Genomic DNA, 21620 nt, shown 5'->3' on the forward strand with positions numbered 1-21620 from the left:
CCGGATAACTATATTCTAAACCCTACTCCTTTATTAAACTGTCTATTGCATGTTAATTTTTGTGTCAATATAATACTGTTGTTTATATTGCTTTAACTTTATTTACAATATAGTTGTGCTTAAATCTTCCGTGACCTCTGTGTAGTTGGGCAAAATTGTTTGGAGTACACTTTCTGACCATTGTTGAGAAATGTTGACTTGTTTTACATTCTTTATATGCAAACTTTTTATTCCTTCAATTCCCTTTCTTCTCGGGTGGGGGAGGAGTCCGAGAAGAGGGTCAAAAATGGAGCTGTGGACGAGGTTAGGGTAGCTAGTTACGCCGATACCGAAATTGTATATCGTGGTATACTAGAAAATTCATATCCCTAATATAATTAAAATCGAATCGTAATCATAATTCGACTATAATTAATTGTAATCCCAGTTCATAAAAGGTGGATTCATTCTCTTGCGGAGCAAGAATCCTCTACCACTTTTTGTTGATCAGAGGACGTCAAGCAAAGAGACCGCAGTGAACGGATCTGTCTTATTAGTGTTAGAAAAATGATATGCTTAAGAAAAAAATTCAAGGAAAAATTTAAAAATAAACACATAAAATGATAGAGCCCACAAAAAATGAAATAGTGAATCATGACTTTATTTATCTATTCTTAAACTTTTTCTTGAGCATATCATTGCTCTCAGTGTTAATAGTGCTTCACGATTTAATTAATTTGTACGGGCACCTAACTAATTAAATTCCAGGCGCGCAAAAATGGAAATGGCGGAGACTGACTAATCAAGTACTGCAACCATTCCTCATTATAAGTCGAAAGCTCAGCAGGCAAATTCTTTTGTATAACAGTTCTGCAAATGTAAAAAATTAGCCTACATTTATACCATGTCAACGAAGTAATAGTGAACACATATATTTAAGATTTTATCTCCTACGTGCCGAAACATTTTTCAGAACACCAAATCTAAGTTTTGAAAAAAATATTGTCATTTCAATGCCGAGAAGGATAACTCCGTATCCGCATCAAAAGTAGCTGGCTCATATACCACTGTGGTAGAAACTGAAAAATCAACACCGTAAAAGGAAGAACAAGGATCAGAAATTTTTTCAGAACCCAAATTGACTGGAGGCTTGTCAATAGTTTGAATCTGCTCAAGCGTCTCTATAACTTTTTGCATGGCAGGCCGGCTAGTAGGATCCCAGGTAACACAGCTTTTGGCAAGCTGCACTGCAAGAACTGCTGCTTTTAATGGGTATTGTCCATGGAGATCTGGCTCCATCAATCTAGTCAGAGTTTTATAATCTAAGAGACATGAATCAGCAACTTCTTCATAGTTGGGCAAAGTTGTTTGGAGTACACTTTCTGACCATTGTTGTTTAGTTGTGCTTAAATCTTCTATGACCTCTTTGCTTGTTCCGCATTCTTCTGTTGAGAAATGTTGACTTGTTTCACATTCATCTTTGAAGCTCTTTTTGATTGTGAGGATTTCATATGCCTGCTTACCGGAGAGCAATTCCAGCAACAGGATTCCAAATCCATACACATCAATCTTCTCATTCACTTTGCCTGGAGTACAATAAGAACAAATGTATACAATGTGATTAGTCATAAGTTTTATTCTGCATGAAGAGACAGCACTGGTATAAAGCCTAATAAACAAGAGTGGAGGAATAAATAATGTCATTGGCATGAGAGAATATGGAAGACAATGGGACGGAGTGGCTTTTTCAATAATCATAATCATGATTATTACCATCGGCAAGATATTCAGGAGCAAGATATCCATAGGTGTCACATACATCTTGTGAGAGAAAGGATTGCCTCTCAGTCGGACCATACATAGCCAACCCGAAATCTGCTAGCTTTGGATTGAATTCCTTTGGGGGGAAATGCATCAGAAATAAGCATTATCCAAAATGAATTGGATCCAAGAAGTCCAAGAAAGAATTATATACATACAGAGTCAAGAAGGATGTTGGCAGCCTTTATATCCCTATGAATGACATGTGCTGTGTGTAAGTATGCGAGACCTCGAGCGATGCCAACTGCTATCTTTACTCTCAGCTTCCAAGGAAGTGGCTGGAAACGTGTTCCTGCTCATGTAGAAAAGGTTGTGACTTGTCATCGAAATTGACAAGGACAAGAGATATAAATTTGGCATCTCTAATGTCATGGCACAGAAAAATTATCAAAAACTGAAAGAACATAATTATTTGCATTAAGCCACAACATTGGTTTCCCTCATCTAGTTAAAGATAACATATAATGGATCAAGGATCTCAACAAAGATACTCTGAAATAGGTGATCTTTTAAGCTCCCTTTAGGAATGAACTCACAAACAATAATATTTTCTTCCTTGCAATAGCCCAACAGTTTGACAACATTAGGGTGTAACAAGCACCCTCGATAGTTTAACTTAGCCTGCAAAAGAAACATGAAGGGAAAAAACTCGTTTAAATATTTTAGGCAGTGAATGTAACAATGGATAGTAACAATCAGGCATATGAAGTATGAAAGCTATACTCCATTATGTGATTAGCTTCCAGAGTTGATGCTAAATTACAGTAAAGAACTCACTTTTGAAGATCAAAATTAAATAAGAATCAATATGTGGCAGCACTTGATAAAATACCGACGGAAATTTGTCTCCAAAAAACTATGAAACATAGTTTGATTTTCCAATCTCTACTGTTGGGATGCACAAATTCAGCAGGATCATTGAAAATAACAACTTAAATTTGTCCCCAAACACTCTGGAAATTATTCTATTTGATTTTCCAATTCTACTGTTGGAATGCACGAATTCATCAGTATATAAATAACTTAACACTTTGTAAAGTAGAATATACTAGATAAAAATTATAAGATGGAACATTTGTATACAATGGAATCTGAATAATAGGTACATGTTTGAACTTCTTGTGAATTGTGACAAGTATGCTAAGTAACTAACAGAAGAATTTGTTGCATTTGCAATACCGCAGTCAGTCCAATGAATAAAATGATGAGTCTACAGAGCTACATTCTTAAATAAAACAAATTAAATCAAAATAGTATCTAAATCCACTTAAAGTGAAAAAAGAATCTATTCACTAAAATAGGTATCAGCAACTACCTCAAACTGCTGTGATCCATGTTTAAAGGTATAAACTCGTCTCTGGACAGCAACAGTCATCTTAGATGCCTTACTTGCTCTTTTCTTGAGGAAATAAGATCCACAACTCTCTCCTTTCAAGGAACTATGGTCAATCAAACCCTTGTAGACCATCACATATCCTCCACATCCAAGAAAGTTAATGTTACTGAAATTCATAGTGGCACTCCTCAATTCCTTGAACTTGAATTTCCGAAGAAATGCATGACCGATGGCAAGTTTATTTGTAGTTGCAAGTAAAAATCCTGCATGAGAAAGAACTGAAATGTTAGGTCAAATAACTGTTGTATTCATATTTGAATAACCACTTCAGTTATACATAGTGTACAGGATCTTCCCAGCAAGCTACTAAATGGTATCAATGCTTGTTCTGCTCACCCAAGATGCAAATCAAGTGGTTGAATGCGCACGCAGAAAAGTAAGTTCTTGTAAGCATGTATACAAATCAACGGATCATTCATATCAGAATCCAGTCTTGAATTGAATCAACTACAACATGATTTAAATGATATCAGATCCAATGAATTGAGTGAACTCACAGCCCAATGATTCAATACATCAAATTGTGGCAGATGGCGTGCTTTATATATGCCTTATCAGACAGGATCCAAATGGAAACAACTAAAACATCTTTCTAATATATTAGCCTTGATTCATCTGTGCAAACACAGATCTCCATAAAACAAAGTTGAAATCCCAAACACAAGGTTTGGTAGTGTAGGCAGATGTTTTTAGTGAGCATTAATATGTTGCATGATTGGCATGGCCATATATGTGTCTTACCCTAAGTAAGGCAAACAAAGTAGTGAGGATTGCTAATGTTGATTAGCTAATAACTATTCCCAAAACATGTTTATTAGGTAATCACTATTCCTAAAATCCCCAGCTTAGTATTTTTTTTTTATGCAAATAGGATTTAAACCCTGACCTCCTACTCTACTCTAATAACAGCGTAATATCAAAATTTTAAAACCAAATTAATCAAATTTAGATTTTATTTAATTAATTATATATTTTAAATAAAAAATAATTAAATTAATATCTTTGTTCGGTTTATTCGATTTAGTCGGTTTAATAGAATTATAAATTTTAAAACCGAAATTGAATCGAATTAACCAAAAACCGAACTAAATTTAAAAAAAAAATGAAAATCGAATTAACCGAATCGAATTTCTAAATTCCGTCGGTTTGGATCGGTTAATTCGGTTTTACCGAATTTTTGTTCACCCCTACTTCTTGTTGCATCCAAAGCAAGTGATGTTCACCTTTGTGTTGTTGGATGTAGACTTGATCATCTTTTGTAGATCTTTCTAGGTGAAGTTTTCCTTCCTTCTAGCGAACATCTTCCTTACCATGTTCACTAGTTGTTCTTCATCTGATTCTAAGTCAGACTCGTCTTCTTACTTGAGTTTGGTTCAGGTTTTTGTCTTTACCTCTTTAGTAGAACCTGCAAGGAAAGTTATACCTTTCTCAACTTGTTTTGAATTAATTTGCCTCGAAACTTTATAGGCATCTACACGGTGTGTTTCGAGGAAACGAGTTTAAGGCATACCTTATTATGTCTCTGTTGTCTAGCTCATGACCAATCAGGTGAAGTCCGTTGAGGATGTCCTTAATTCTTGCGTGAAGTTGGCTTATGGTTTCTCCATCCTGCAGTTTTATGTTAAATAAACTATTAAGTAATAAGTTTCGTTTAGTTACCTTGGAATCTTTTGTACCTTCGTATAGCTCAATCAGTTTGTCCCAAATTCCTTTGAATTGTCAAAAGGTCCGACTCGGTTGAGTTCCTCCTTGGTCGGCCCACATTAGAGGGTATTCAGTGCTTTCGAGTCAACTTGGGCCTTCCTCTTCATTTCTGGGTTTCATTTTTCTGGGTCGAGGAGCACACTGGTTGCATCATCTATCAGAGTTGTGTACCCTCGTCGAATGTTGAACCATTAGTAGATGTCAATCTTCAAGTAAACCTCCATTCTCCTCTTCCAGTATGAAAAGTCATCTCCGTTAAAGAGTGGAGAGCGAGCGGTATTGTATCCTTCACTTTAGTCATTTTGGTTCTTGCAAACCAAAAAAAGAACGACAAGAGAAATTTCCAAAACTTAGTCTAGGGGTAAGTAGTGCAGTATAAAGATAAAGAAAAAACAAGAAAAAGAAAACTCTTTGCTCAAATTTATGGTTGCACAAAAATTGTGGACCTTTTGCTCTAATTCCACTGGGAGGGTGAATCACATGTATTTAAAAAATTTTATTTTTCGATTTTTAAAACTCAAGTATGCAGCGGAAGAAAACTAAGTAACGTAAAACAAAAACACAGTACGCAATTGATTATGTGGTTCATAGTCCAGCGACTACTACTCCAAGGTTCCTGCCCCCTTAAGACGTTTCCGTTGCGCAATCCACTAAACCATCTTCTGAAGAACCTTCAGACAAATATAACAAATACAATAATGAAAAAAATATAATAATCTACACTTTCTTTATGCAGTAATAAATAATTAACAATATTTTAACTTTTACTAACACTTGTAGTAATTGAAGATCGTAGCTCGAGGTCAGTGTCGTTCTGACTATAGTAGTTAGGCATAACAGAGTCATAGCACAGCAATAGTAGGAAGACAATGTAGCAGAATGAGCTTGAAAGCTTGTAGAGAATTGTGTAAAGAGTTGTGGCCGAAATCACCACCCCCTTCATACTACATTAGAGGCGCTTCTAACAACCCAGAGCACCTTCATTTAAGCTAATCTGATTCAAAAACTTAGAACTTTATCCTTCTGGGGCACCTCCAATGCCTCAACCTACCTCAAACTTTATCATAGAGTTTGAATTCTATGATAAAAATTTAAATTTTTACAGTTATTTCACCTACCTAAATTACCTAAATTGGTCATCTAAACTTTCATTAAAAAATTGATGAAAATGTCATTGTCACTGCTCTTTTATTTCTTCATCATTTACTAGTACCCTATTGCATTCATCTCTAATACATCTTATTTGGATAAAATCTCTTTTCTTGTTCTCTCTCACTTTAGTTATTCTATAAATGTCTCTTTCCCCTTATTTTGTATCCAATTTTTGATATAACTGTTCAAAAGTTTCATTTTTTTGTTTCATCCACTTTTTAAGCATCTTTTTTTTACTATTTTATATTTTTTAAAATTTTCCTCGTTTTTACAAATATATAATTCTTTATAAGTTGTTCGTTTTTTCTTTTAATTTCTCTTGTACTTTTTTATTCCACCACCAAGATTCATTTCTTGGTAGTGCATATTCCTTTGACTCACCGAGTACACTCTTGGCTACTACTTTCAACTTTGATATCATCTTATCGTATGTCGTATTAGAGTTATCGTATATTTCACCTAATGTTTGTACTCCTACCTTCTCCTTAAATATATTTTGCTTCCTATCATATAATTTTCACTACTTAATTTTAGGAGTCATATATATTTTCCTTCTATTGATCCTATGATTGAGGCATATATCTGATACTACTAACCTATGTTGAGTAATTAAGCTTTCTCCCGGATGACATTGTAATATTTATAAATCTTTCTGTCCCTCTTCCTAACCATAAGAAAGTTAATTTGCGATTTATTATTCTCACTTTTGAACATAACCAAGTGTTTTTTTTTTCATAAAAAATATATTAGCTAGTATAAGGTCATATGCTATCGCAAAATTTAATATAATTTTTCCTTATTCATTTCTTGTTCCAAACTCATAACCTCATGCACCCTCTCATATTCCTCATTTTTCACTCAAACATATCCATTTAGATCACATCCTATTAAAATCATTTCATTTGGCAGAATACTTTATAATACTTTATCTAGGTCATCTCAAAATCTTGATTTGGTATCTTCATATAATCCTACTTAGGTGCATATATGTTAATAGTTTCATTTGTTACTACTATCTTGAGAACTATAATTCTATTCCCTTTCTAACTACTCCTACAACTTCACCCTTTAATGAACTATCTACAACAATACTACTACATTTTTTTATTTTACTTTTTCTCGTGTACCACAACTTAAAAATTGAGTTCTTTATCATCTTTGCCTTTTAGCCTACCCATTTTATCTCTTGTACAAACAAAATATTAATTCTTCTTATAATCATCGTATTTGCTACCTCCATTACTTGGCTAGTGAAGTTCTTCCATGTTCCAAATCTTAAACTATTAATTTTCTTATAATATTTGTTCTTATCCAAACTATGTGTGAGAACTCTTACGTATTTTACACTACACTCGAGTTCTCATGGAGATGTAGCGGTCCTTACCGATACGTTACAGTCGAACCCTACAACACGTTCCTTCCAGAAATAATTTAGCTTTTGCACAATAGTTTAATAGATCTATTCATTGAACATTTGCCCTAATTTAACGTTGGTTGGCAACCTAACACAATCCTCCTCATTTATCCGACCATGAGGAAAATTGTTGCACCAGGGTCATAGGTGAGAATGAAGATAGGTTTGAAAAAAATAGCAAAATCTAAGCTCATTGAACCAATAAACTTAAACTAAGAAAGTTTCTCTTGTCCATGGATCTCTTCAAACGAGTTCCCACACCATCATCAAACCATATTTGTCCCACCTATTTTGATCCGTTACATGGATTTTGTCTCTCAATTGATGAAAAGTTAACAAAGTATCGAAGCACCGGCAAATATGTGGACCGAATTTAGATTTTGGAGCTCTACCACCACTTGCTCAGCCACCCTCATAATGAATTGGACATTTCTGAATCAGTAACTCAAACTATACCCAATTTGCATGATAAACATCCTCATTGACCTTACTCATACTAGTTGATATTGGTTATTTGATTTACGTCTATTTTAAAATGACACTATATTAAACTGAAACATAAAATTTACTAGCTAGTGATTTTTTCTAACCCACACAAGTAGCTATATGTCATTTTTTTTACATTTCAAAATCAACTTAGAACAGCTTGTTTTGTGTCTCTTGCAGCCATTTTATTTAGGCCCAATATTTAATGTGGTTAAATGATTTTTCACTACCAAAACCCCAGGAAAAAAAACACCTACAAGATACAAATTTCCAACTATTTCACAGCAATTGCTAAACAACACTGCTTGCCTTGAAATACTTCAAATGCTTGTTCAACTACATAGTATAAAAGAAAATTTTCAAGTACGGTTGCTTCATACAAAAATCACCTGAATTAAATAAAGCATCTTGCACCTTCTTGTCTAATTCATCCGATTTATTGACACATTGTTCCAGCTTGATATTTTTTGTTTGTTCCTGAGAAATTAAAATATGAGAGCTAATGAAAAACAAGAAAATGACAAAGGAATAAATTGACAATTTAAGATTTTAAGGTATTTAATGAAATAACAAATCATTGCATTAGACTGACATGTTTCAAACATTTTTCAGAATACAATTCATACATCTAGTAGAGTTTCAAGCATTTGTTTTATATTTATATTCCATTTTTTGAAGTTGACTAGAATCAAACTCTACAGGCAGAAGGATCAATTTTACACAAACAAATTCACTTTCTCCCATCACCTTCACAAAATGTGCTTACCATACCTTAAGTAAAATTTAGAAAATTTTAGAAAGTAACTAAAGCAAAAAATCCATACTCGGTTTCTCTGAATATCCACAAGAGTTATGAGTGGAATCAGGTTCAAGTATTCAGTAATCTCAGAGTGTGCAGTCCTGAATTGCTTAATAATTTTCCATCCCATGGCCAACAGATACAGATAATTGCAGTTGTGGCAACTGTGTACAAGAATGTAAGACCTCCTCAGTGCATCCTCCAAGAGCTCCAATGGTTCTCTAGTAGAAGGATGCTTCTTGAGTTCTGTTATTCTGATCTGCTCCAACAGGTTACCAATCAACTTCAGCTGCTGTGCAAATTTCTGGCAATTTTTCTTGTGGCTGCGTGCGGTTGAGGCAGCCTTTACTATCATGCGGATGAGGCTGACAGCATCTAAGCCAGTCAGCTGTGCAACATTAGCTGCATCCCCAAGGCCTGATAACGCCATTGCCTGCACATAAAATCTGAAACATAAGTTTTAAAAGTTGAGCTTCCAAGTATGCTGAATAAAACAAAGCAGCACCAAGGAATTAGGCATGTGTTGTAAAGAGGAAAACCTGAAGAAGTGAATTCACAGCCAAAACAAATTGTTCAGCTTTCTGACTTGGGTTACCACTTACTAGTTGGGTCTGAATAAACCAGGGAGATCCTGCTGAGGCCTGCTAATTGGTAGATAGCTTGCAAACAAGCCCCGTGGCAAAGGGCTTTCTTATCACTTGGATGAAGGTTGACGCTTGTTAATAATTTACTCACCTCCATGCTGACTTACCAGATTTTGGTGTCCCTACTGCTTCCTAGGTCCTCAATCGAGTGGATTGGGAGCTTTGTAAGAACTTCTTCTGGCAGCATGGGCAGGTGAAGCTGTTGGCAGCCAGATTTCTTGCTTATTGGGATCAGGTATACCTTCCTCATTCTTGGAGAGGTGGGTATTCTGAATTTGTCCCAATCTATCCTCCTGAAAATGGTGGTGGAAGCTCCTATTCTCACCCCTTCTTAGGAAAGCAGTGATTAAGCATCTTCTACATAATTGTACAGGTTGGATGCTGGTGCAGATCACTACTGGTGGTCTGCCTTATGGAAGGGCATCTTTGAGGTCATATGCATTTGTGCTTTAAGGCCAAATCAAATCAGTAATGAGCATAGTTTTTCATCCTGGCATGGTAAATGGTTCCAGTGCTGCTACCTACAGTTTACCTTTCTTGAATTGCATTTAGCTTGTTCTAGCAAGGGTGTCATGATTTGGAGCATCTCCTCTAACAGTTTCCTACTTGGTCTCTCCTACCACCACCCAATGGAATTTTCTCTCATTTCAAGGTCTTTTATAATCAGCTTCCCTAATCACTAGCAATACTGATGATAGCACAGTTTCTCCATTAGATCAACCTACTCCTCTCATCCTTCAATGGCTATCAGCACAAACACTTGCTTTACTCATCTGGTCTGGAAGTCATATACACCCCAAATGGTGCAAATCATCACATGCTGATCTTGCACATGAAAAGTTGAATATAGTGTTATGGAGGAAAGGTTTAGTGGAGCCTGGCATGGAGTGTGTCATATGTTATATTGGCTTTAATGAATCTCTCACTCACCTGATTTACCATTGTGACTTAGATACACAGGGATGGTTGATTCATTCAAATGTTTTCCAGCAGCTCTTTCAGTCAGAGCAAGCCAGATTTTGATTGTTGGGCTGACTTATTCTGTATATTGGAACATGCTTCATTATGAGCCTTCAACACATGCACACAAGCTTGGATAAGCTCCATCTGGCTAAGATAAATGATGATATTCTGAAAAAAGAAGGCAGTTCTAGAGGATGTCTAAGCTCATTAGCAACACTTTCTACAACTGTGGTTTGTCGGACTGCAGGATTCCCCCCAAACATATCAAATTGTATTTCTTTTTTTGGTTGGGAAGCATTGTAGACCTTCTGATTTCCCCCAATCAGCAGGATTTTGATACCCTGCTGATTACATGGTAATTTTATATTAACTCTTTTTTAACACTGTTTCCTACTCACTAAGTAAATCTCAATAGGGTGAACTATGATTCTCCCTTCTCTGCTTTCAAAAATAAATCAACAAATAGTGCATCAGCCATGGGTTGAACTAATGCCTGTTTAAAACCCCTAATACTGATTTAAAAGTCAACATATCCAAGATGGGCCGACAACATCCTGATGAGTGCATACATATGTTGGTGCAATCGACCTCCAAGGTTTTAATGTTCGACAAATATGTTTAAGTATGTTTAATGGAGCCTGATCATGGGAAGTCCTAGTCATGGCTATGCAAAGGTGGGAAGTCAACCGAGTGACTATCCTAACTGCGGTTAGACAAGGGAAGTCCTAGTTGCAAGCTAGGCAAGGGAAATCTTGGCAGTGTTAGTGCGGGTAGCACTAACGGTCTAACCTAGGTTTTGATGAATGACAAACAGGTTAAGTTAGTTTTGTTGTTGTCTGACACTTTGATCGAGTGTGCAGGATAAGTCCAGACAGGTCGACGGGCTGACCGGATGTCTGGCACGAAGTCCAGCTAGGTCGACGGGCTGACCGGATGTCTGGCAAGAAGTCCAGCTAGGTCGACGGGCTGACCGGACGCTTGGCAAGAAGTCCAGCTAGGTCGACGGGCTGACCGGATAGCTGGCGAGAAGTCCAGACGGGTCGAAGGGCTGACCGGACGTCTGGCAAGTAAGTAAGGTAAGTCACTGGAGGGGAGTGACTGCGAGGACGCGTTCCCAGGAAGGGAACATTAGGCGTCGATCCGGCTTAGATCCATTTCGGATGTCTAAGTCGAGATCGTGACTAGATTCCGGTCTCGGAAAGACGGAATCTAAGTCATACTATTTGTGCTAATTCATAAATGTGCTAACAATCTATTTTGCAGGATATATATTGCCTCGGACTAACTTTGTTTTGCAGGAAAAGGGAGTTTTCTGGAACAAGGTGGTCCGGGCGCCCGGAGGTGGTCCGGGCGCCCGGAGGTGGTCCGGGCGCCCGGAGGGGATCCGGGCGTCCGGAAAGCAAATTATATCCAGGCCAAGTCGTCACCACGTGGAGCATCTCGGCTTGAGCAGCTACGTCACATTCCAGGCGCCCGGAGCAACATATAAAAGAAGCCCTAGGCAGGAGCTTCAGAATCATCTTTCACATCTGAGAACTCTGAGATTACTCGCTCTGCGCTCCAACGACGCTCACAAAGCTCCGACGACACCTTCCCGCTCTTTTAAATTCCTTGTCTGTCGGTACAGTTTTTTTTTATTAGCATCTTTTTGTACTTAAATTGTAATTATCCGAATTACTAGTGAATTGCCCAACGAAAGTACTCAAGGAGTACGGGCCTTCGAGTAGGAGTCGTCACAGGCTCCGAACGAAGTAAAAACACCCTGTGTCTACTTTACTTTTCCGCTGCGCTTATACTCGATATTTTCGAATCGATATTCACCCCCCCCCTATCGAATCTAACGGTCCTACAAGTGGTATCAGAGCCAGTACCGCTCTGATTTGGTGCAACCACCAATCAGACTGGGGGTGAAACCTTTTATTTTTTTTTTGGTCTTCACTTTTACACTTTATTCCAAACTGGTTTATTTTTTAAAATATAAATTGGTGCAACACCAATCTAGATTTTTTTCCCGCACTACTAATCCAAGACCAAGTCTTGGGATATTTTTTTTTTTGGCTATTTACTTGAGTACAGGATGTCCCAACAAGAAGGCTTCAGCACAGTACGACCTCCACTCTTCAACGGGGACGATTTTCCGTACTGGAAGAAGCGAATGGAGGTTTACCTCAAAACAGACTTCGACCAGTGGATGAGCGTCACGAGACCCTATAAAATTCCAGCGGACAACTCTGGGAATATACTTGATCCTGAAGACTGGACAGCAGATTTGAAGAAAAAAGCATCAACAGAAAATAAAGCGATCAACACTCTACAGTGCGGATTAACAAGAGAAGAACTAAACAGAGTCGGTCCTCACAAAAACGCTAAAGAGCTGTGGGACAAATTGATCGAGCTGCACGAAGGAACGAGCGACGCCAAGGTAACAAAACGAGACCTGCTTTTAAACAAAATTTTTAATATAAAAATGCAGGAAGGTGAAACGGCGAATCAGCTCCATGCGAGGATCAAGGACATCCTCAACGGGCTTCATGCGATAGGCCACCAGATGGAAAATAGAGACTTAATAAGGTACGCATTAAATGCTTTTCCACGTAATAGTTTGTGGGCATCAATCGTAGATGCCTACAAAATCTCTAAAAATCTTTCTAAGTTAAAATTAGACGAGCTCTTCTGTGAATTAGAATTACATGAACAAACTAATGCTGGAGCCGAGAAAGGTATAGCTTTATTTGCAGGTTCCTCCAAAGAAAAGAAGAGCAAGCCTGAATTTGAAGAAGATTCCGACCAAGACTCCGAAGACGAAGAACACCTGGTGAACTTGGTAAGAAAAATGTTCACCAGGAGAAAAAGGAGCTTCAGCAAAAAGGACCTTCAAAAGATCAGTTCTCCCTCAGAACAAAAGAACGTGACTTGCTACGGCTGCAACAAAAAGGGACACTACAAGAAAGAATGCCCAAAACTGAAGTTCGACAAACCGAAGTCAACCAAAAAGAAGGCCCTCAAAGCAACGTGGGACGACTCCTCGGACGAATCGGAGGAAGAAGAGCAGAAACATCAGAGCCACCTCGCACTGATGGCCAAGACGAGTCGGAAGATGAAGACAGATCTGAACCCGAAACAAGCCACGAGTCCGTACTCGTTTCCGAAGGCCCGAATGAGGTAGATTTTAATTTAAACAAAAAAATTTTTAGAATTATTTCATGTTTAAATAGTAAATTGATTAAACTAGAAAATGAAAACAAATCACTTCTTGAGGAAAATCAAAACCTCAAGGAACAAAAAGAAAATACAAATCCAACTCAAGATCTAACACTTGAAGAGGAGAATTTATCATTAAAAAATGAGATTAACAATTTAAAAGAAATGTTAGAAAAATTCACAACAAGATCAAAAAATCTAAGACTTAATCCTAAATAATCAAAAGGCATGCTATAATAAAACCGGACTAGGATATAAGTCGAATTCAAATAAAACCTTCAAATCATTAATAACCCAATACAAATCAACCAATCTAGCTTGGGTTCCGAAAGCGTGCTTAACCACGCAAATAGGACTTAATCAATATTATATACCTAAAGAAAAAATACATTATATAAAATCGAATAAACCAAACCAAAATCCAAAATACAAACCTAAATCAAATTCAAAATTTAAACACTTTAAAAATCAACAAAATTATCATCAAGTTAACCATAACTATAAAAGGAATCGACACAAACCTAAATCCAAAATTTAAATTAATGGCCAATAATTCAGCGGGAGGCTCCAAAACTAACTTACTCGACAGGGTAACCTAAAACAAACTAACCCGGCTGGGGAATTAGGATTAGAGACCAAGTTTAGCTTGAATCATGGTACTGGTGAAGTTTTTGGATGATAGTACGTTAGGGAAACTTGGGCATCGCATGTCTAGAAAGATATGGTTTCGATCTGGTGCATTTGGCCAAGTGGAACTGACCGAAGCTACCCTTAAATGAATCCTAACCAGTTAGACCAAGATTTAGTACTAAGCTCCGTGGATAGGACTATTCGGAAAACCTCGAAAGGTTGGTTACTTCTAATGATGTCCATGTGACTCACCAAGCTTAGAAGTTTATCCGAAGATTGCATATTTGTGGAGACCAAAGCTAAATCTGAATCTAACACAAGTTAAACCAAAACTCCATAATTAGAAATCTAATTTCATCTCACAAAATCATAGGATTCCCTGATTGATAATATAGATCGGGTGAGATGAATAAGGCTTCAAAATTTTAATTTTAAACTTAAAAAATTAATTTCAAAATTTTAATTTTAAACTTAAAAATTAATTTCAAAATTTTAATTTTAAACTTAAAAATTAATTTTAATTTTAAACTCAAAAATTAATTTCAAAATTTTAATTTTAAACTCAAAAATTAATTTCAAAATTTTAATTTTTAACTTAAATTAAATTGTAATTTTAAACTTAAAAATTAATTTCAAAATTTTAATTTTAAACTTAAAAATTAATTTCAAAATTTTAAAACTTAAAAATTAGTTTCAAAATTTTAATTTTAAACTTAAAAATTTTAATTTCAAAACTTTAATCTTAAAACTTAAAAATTAATTTCAAAAAGTTTAATTTTGAAACTTAAAAATTAATTTCAAAAAGTTTAATTTTGAAACTTAAAAATTAATTTCAAAACTTTAATTTTAAACTTAAAAATTAGTTTCAAAATTTTAATTTAAACTTAAAAATTAATTTCAAAACTTTAATTTTAAACTTAAAAATTTCAAAATTTTAGTTTTAAACTTAAAAATTAATTTCAAAACTTTAATTTGAAACTTAAAAATTAATTTCAAAATTTTAATTTTAAACTTAAAAATTAATTTCAAAATTTTACTTTTAAAACTTAAGTTCAAACCTAATCTCCACAAAAAAAAAAAAAAAAAAAAAAACCGGGGGCGGGCGCCCCGCCCAAAATCAACCCCGGGCGCTCGGAGCTCCCTATAAATAGGGGGCAACAGGCGCCCCAACACTTGCCACAAACTCCTTCACTTTTGCCAAGGTTCACTCCAAACCTCAGTGCGAAAGTATTTTAAATCAAAATTTTCTTGCGGTGAAGACGCTGCTGCGATTCAACCGAGGTCGTCAGATCTATATTTGTCAATGGCTCCTCGGTAAATCTTCTTCACCTATCTGAAAATTTATTTGAATTTGTCCTTTAATTCTTTCTTAGAACATTGTTTTATATACAGTAGGAAACGACAAATACTGGTGCTGGACCCTCTAATGCTAGCACTGACCCTAGGTTTCCCACAGAAGAACTAAGGCTTAAGTTTGAGTCAACCATTTATAAAGTCATTAGGACTAAATGTATAGATAGATCGTTCTTTCTAAATTCGTGTGCCTCCGTTATAGAGGTGATAAACCACTATAACTTAAGGAACCTAGTCGAATGTACCAGTCCAGTAAACATAAGTCTGTGTGCTGAATTTTGCAATAACCTAGTGAAAGTAGACGATCTCACCTATACCACTAGGGCAGCGGGTACTGATATCACGTTCTCCCCTACGACCATCCGAGAGTTTTTAGAGTTACGTCCGTCTGATTGTCCTTTCTTGTGCTATCCTCCCAGGGATCTACCATTCGGAGATCCCTACTTATATATTACCCTCGATACGATTTATTCGTATTTTTTTTGGGGAGAGCGAGACCCCACTGTGACCCAGTTTAGGTCAGTAGAACTTTGAGTCCGGGACTACGCTCTTTATAGGGTCTTAGTCTGTTGCATTTTACCACTGACTACTCGGGACATCGCCGTGATGCACCCATTCCATTCATTTTTACTCTATGCTCTGAGTCATAGGTTAGATATTGACATCAGCCTACATATCTTCTCCACCATTATCTACTCAGCTGGATATGTGACTGATAGACGAGTTCACATGTCGTACTGTCACATTCTGACAGCATATATGTCCTCGTTGCACATTGATGTCACTAGAGGAGACATTGCCTATATGACCGAGTTCGATGTTATAGCAGCTAGGAACTTCTCCCTAGCTGGTATCCACGTAGATAGGGATGACGGGACTATGTCTTGGCGAAGGGGGGCACAGCACCAGCCTGATCCAGAGAGACAGGTGGATGAGTTCATGCTTGCACTGTTTCCGGAGGAGGCTGTTCCACCTCCACCACCAGCTCGAGCACCACGTCACGCTCCCCGCACTCTAGCCGACCGTATAACCGGACTAGAGAGAGCTATGGCGAGTCTCCAGCAGGAGAACTCTGGTTTTCATCGGGACATACGGCGAGAGGTTGCCGAGTTACGAGCTGCCGGGGAGACCAGACACACTGATCTGATGGCGCTTCTCCGATCCTTGGGATCTGGACCACCCCCTTCATCATCTCAGTAGCTCTTGTTATGACTGACTTCTGTAGCTACACTACCTGTAAAATATTTTGGATCTATCTAGTGATATTTCAGACTTGCATTGATTATGTTCAATCTTGGTAGATTAGGATTTTTCAAAAATATTTTCAAACATGTTTTTATCAAATTATAAGTTAAACTTATTTGTTTTCAAAACCTTCCATTTTTAGATTTTTAAAAACAGTTTTGGCCTTAGACTAGTTTGAATCCTTAGAAAGCATGTACCCATAGGACTAGCTTTTGAGCATCTCACCAACACCTTAGGTTTACCTTGCTTGTGTTTGACAAATATAGAAAGGGGTGAGATGCATAGGCCAACTGTCTAGACTTAAGATGCTTATGTCAGTGCATCAGCATAAGTCTGGACGTTAAATACAAATCAGACAGTAATCAGATTAAGATCATCAGTCAAGTCAAACACTGACTGCTTATAATTACCTTAATCTGACTAACCAAGTGAATGCTACTATCTTCTGATAGTCAGTTAGTACCTAATTGGTTAGACAGCTGTTTAATTTTTAAGTATCAAGTTCAAGGGGAGAAATTAATTAAAATTTTGTGTGTTTAAAAATGCTTTTGTACATTTATTTAAAAACTAACTTATTTTTAAACACCAGTTTTCAAAAAGTTAAAATTAACTAAGTGTTTGAAAAACTTGGAAGTTTAATCCCACCTAATTTTTAAACCTGATTTTAAAAGTTGAATATTGCAAATTTAAACTTATTCAGTTTTGTAACATATGCTTGAAAATTAAACTTTCCAAACTTAGCTTTTATCAAATTAGCCTTAACAAAATCATTTTGGCTAAACTTTTACTTCTTGAAAAATTAATTTTACTTGTTGCTTTGTTTTGAAAAACCAAATTTTAAACTTATACTTTTTCAAAATTTAAAACTTGACTCCCCCAAGTCAACTTGACCATTTTTTTTTGTTTTAAATTGTGCGTTTATCAGTATCTTTAAATTTTGAATCAGACTTAGATATTCTCCAAATTTAGCTGTTTCTTAAATTTTTACAGTAACTCTACACTATGCTTGTTTATCCTTGCCTATTTTTGACGAATGCCAAAGGGGGAGGGTTAGGTGGTTAAGTTAGCTAAACCAAATTGAAAACACTAAAACTAACTACCATGTACCTGTTTTATTCATTTCACTAACTTAACCAGGTTGTCATTCCATCAAAAAGGGGGAGATTGTTGGTGCGGGTAGCACTAACGGTCTAACCTAGGTTTTGATGAATGACAAACAGGTTAAGTTAGTTTTGTTGTTGTCTGACACTTTGATCGAGTGTGCAGGATAAGTCCAGACAGGTCGACGGGCTGACCGAATATCTGGCACGAAGTCCAGCTAGGTCGACGGGCTGACCGGATAGTTGGCAAGAAGTCCAAGCGGGTCGACAGGCTGACCAGACGCTTGGCAAGAAGTCCAGCTAGGTCGACGGGCTGACCGGATAGCTGGCGAGAAGTCCAGACGGGTCGAAGGGCTGACCGGACGTCTAGCAGGTAAGTAAGGTAAGTCACTGGAGGGGAGTGACTGCGAGGACGCGTTCCCAAGAAGGGAACATTAGGCGTCGATCCGGCTTAAATCCATTTCGGATGTCTAAGTCGAGATCGTGGCTAGATTCCGGTCTCGGAAAGACGGAATCTAAGTCATACTATTTGTGCTAATTCATAAATGTGCTAACAATCTATTTTGTAGGATATATATTGCCTCGGACTAACTTTGTTTTGCAGAAAAAGGGAGTTTTCTGGAACAAGGTGGTCCGGGCGCCCGGAAGGGATCCCGGCGCTCGGAAAACAAATTATATCCAAGCCAAGTCGTCACCACGTGGAGCATCTCAGCTTGAGCAGCTACGTCACATTCCAGGCGCCTGGAAGGAATCCAGGCGCCCGGAGCAACATATAAAAGAAGCCCCAGGCAAGAGCTTCAGAATCATCTTTCACATCTGAGAACTCTGAGATTACTCGCTATGCTGCTCTGCGCTCCAACGACGCTTACAAAGCTCCGACGACACGCTCCCGCTCTTTTAAATTCCTTGTCTGTCGGTACAGTTTTTTTTTATTAGCATCTTTTTATACTTAAATTGTAATTATCCGAATTGCTAGTGAATTGCCCAACGAAAGTACTCAAGGAGTACGGGCCTTCGAATAGGAGTCGTCACAGGCTCCGAACGAAGTAAAAACACCCTGTGTCTACTTTACTTTTCCGCTGCGCTTATACTCGATATTTTCGAATCGATATTCACCCCCCCCCCTCTATCGAATCTAACGGTCCTACAAATAGATCGTGGAAGCTAGGTGGATTGGATAGGTCTGGAGGACCTGATCTCTAGGTAGTCGAATACTGAGGCAAGAGAAATCTGGGTAAATCGTGGAAGCCAGGTGGATTGAGGACCTGATTCATGGGTAGCCGAATACTGAGTCTTGGTGAGTGAAGCCAGGTGGAAAAACCCTAGGGGTGGTAACCTTAGGTTCTGGTGAGTGAAGTCAGATGGTGAAAATCCTAGGGGAGATAACCTTAGGTAGTGAGAAGTCTTGGAGGAGTGAACTCCAAGAAAGGTAGATCGAACGGTCGACCGAACCAGCGGATCTCGATAAATTTAAGTTTAGGTTTACCAAAGTATTCTATATTAGTATTATTGTTGTTGGCTAATGTAGTATTGCAGCAAAAGTCTTAGTGGATAAGGCGATCAGACACTGAGCAGGCAAAGTCCAAACAGGTCTGGAGGACCAATGTTTGGCGGGTAAGTTGAGGTAAGCAACTAGAGAAGTGACAGTGAGGTCGTGTTCCTAAAAGGAACAACCCAAGGTAGATCCAACTGAAAAAATCGGGAAGGTTTCCAAGTTGAGATCTAGACAATTAAACTGTCTATTATTATTACTCGTGCATTAGATATATTATTATTGTGCTAATATCTGTTTTGCAGGATTATTGTCTAACACTGTTTTGCAGGTTCGGCCTGATCGGTCGACCGAACCAGATGATCGGTTGACCGAACAAGGCCAACTCAGAGCAGATATCAATTCAAACCAAAACATAGCAGGGTCCGATCAAAGCTTGATCGGTCGACCGAACTAGAGGATTGGTCAACCAAACCCTGATGACTAAGCACAGTTCAAATCGAGCAGAAGCAAAGAAGAAAGAGTGACTGATTGGTCGACCGAACCAGGGATCGGTCGACCGAACAATCATCACTTAATGGCTCATTAATTCTAGATCTCGACGGACAAGGAAGGATCTCTGCTCGGTCAACTGAACAATAGGATCGGTCGACCGAACACTTAATTGTCATTAAATATCGAAAATCGAATCAGCATCAGATCTCAGCGAAGATGGAAGGGAGCTGGTTCGGTCGACCGAACCGAAGGATCAGTCGATCGAACGTCGACGACTCTTATAAAAGTGAGCTCGAGGTCCGAGGCTGGATAATGAAATCAGATTTGTTAAAAGTTCATCTCTGTGCAAGTTGTTGCTCGTGCTACTACTCTTCTACGCATCCATCAAGTAAGCTGCTGTAACATCCAAGAAGTATCGATCGAGCTGCATCTTCTATCTAAGTAATCGGTATATCTATTTAGCTTGTTTTGTACTTAATCTAAAGTAAGATAGTAAGTTATTACTACTATCTTACTCATTTCATTGTACGATCTACTTCTCTCCGAGGTTTTTGGAGAAAAGAGTTTTAGTGGATTGTCCAACGGTGCGATCAAGGATTGCGGGCCTTGGAGTAGGAGTTGACCTAGGCTTCGAACCAAGTAACCGAACCTGTTCTTTATTTTTCGCTACACGACTTTGATTTAAATGAGTAAAAGAAAAGTTTTTAAAAGCGCGATATCCCCCCCCCTCTCTATCGCACTTTTTCGATCCTACAACATACATATAAATATACTAAATGATTTGATATGCTCAAAATAAAGCCACACTAAATTAGAGTAAAATTTACGTTTACCAAACATCTACCTTTTGTTGTTTTGAAGTATAATAGGAAAGTCTTTGATGTAATGATGCAGTGGTAAGTATCTTCTTACTTTTTCAAACATCTAAGTATCAAGTTAACGGATGAATTTCTCTTAATGGGCAGTTGACCAAAGTTAGCTAGGATGATGGGCCGCCACTAGAGCTCCAATTTATCCTAGTGATTGGTAGAAAATTTCCATGAGACCCTACCGGTCACTCAAGATTAGTATCAACTGAAAAAAAAAAATATTTTTCTTATTTATTAAATGAAGCATCTGCATGTCAATAGATAAACAGATAGTTGGGAAGTTGCAAGAGTAAATTAGAAGAAGGGAGGAAGCTGAATACAACGAGTGACAAGTATGTAGTTCCTCTTACCAGAACTAAGGCACAGGACTGACAGAAATTGGGGAACCCGGTGGACAAATCGTTCAGAAATAATTAAGAATCTCCATTTCTTCCTGATTCAACCATTCGAGAACCTGAATTACAAAGAGAAACATAGGGGACTCACTTTCCCCGATCCCCGATGAAAAGTTCGCTTTGAAAACCTAGGTATGAAGAAGCCGACCCCGATGAAAATTTAGGATGCCCCAGTCGCGACTACTTGAACTACTTCCAAATCTAAAGTTTTAATTATCGAAGAGTCTTTATCATAGTCGGTCGGCCGTAAATTTGTATAGGCTGATAAGCACGTAACATGAGAAAAGTCAAAATCTCCAAACAATTGCAGTTATTAAAAATAAGTATCATTGGACTAAATTGACCAGTTAAGCAAAAAAAAAAATTCTATTCTAAGTAAACAATGTAATTCGTCCCCACGGTGCAACTGTATATAATTAATCAGATATTTACACAATTGAAATTAATTTTTGGCAATCTTGGAACGTTGACTAAGCTAAATA

At 37.4% G+C, this 21620-nt stretch overlaps 1 protein-coding gene across 4 annotated transcripts; it reads right to left on the reverse strand.

The window, feature by feature from the left end:
* Positions 1 to 856: 856 nt before the first annotated feature.
* On the reverse strand, positions 857 to 21364 carry LOC122028531 (probable serine/threonine-protein kinase PBL18). Of its 4 annotated transcripts, none has more exons than XM_042587389.1 (8): positions 21094 to 21363; positions 8777 to 9197; positions 8342 to 8429; positions 3116 to 3399; positions 2292 to 2421; positions 1959 to 2092; positions 1753 to 1876; positions 857 to 1565 (listed from the first exon to the last, which is right to left on the reverse strand). In XM_042587389.1, the coding sequence occupies exons 2-8, from the start codon at positions 9179 to 9181 to the stop codon at positions 985 to 987; spliced, it is 1746 nt and encodes a 581-aa protein (XP_042443323.1). In that variant the 5' UTR covers positions 9182 to 9197; positions 21094 to 21363; the 3' UTR covers positions 857 to 984. The 4 variants fall into 4 exon arrangements, with proteins under 4 accessions (XP_042443323.1, XP_042443309.1, XP_042443318.1 ...); XM_042587375.1 differs by having other exon boundaries at positions 8777 to 9184; positions 21094 to 21362; XM_042587384.1 differs by lacking the exon at positions 21094 to 21363 and adding an exon at positions 9291 to 10621 and having other exon boundaries at positions 8777 to 9184.
* Positions 21365 to 21620: the final 256 nt, after the last annotated feature.

The sequence above is a fragment of the Zingiber officinale genome, chromosome 1A (assembly GCF_018446385.1).
Source record: "Zingiber officinale cultivar Zhangliang chromosome 1A, Zo_v1.1, whole genome shotgun sequence".
Lineage (NCBI taxonomy): Eukaryota > Viridiplantae > Streptophyta > Magnoliopsida > Zingiberales > Zingiberaceae > Zingiber > Zingiber officinale.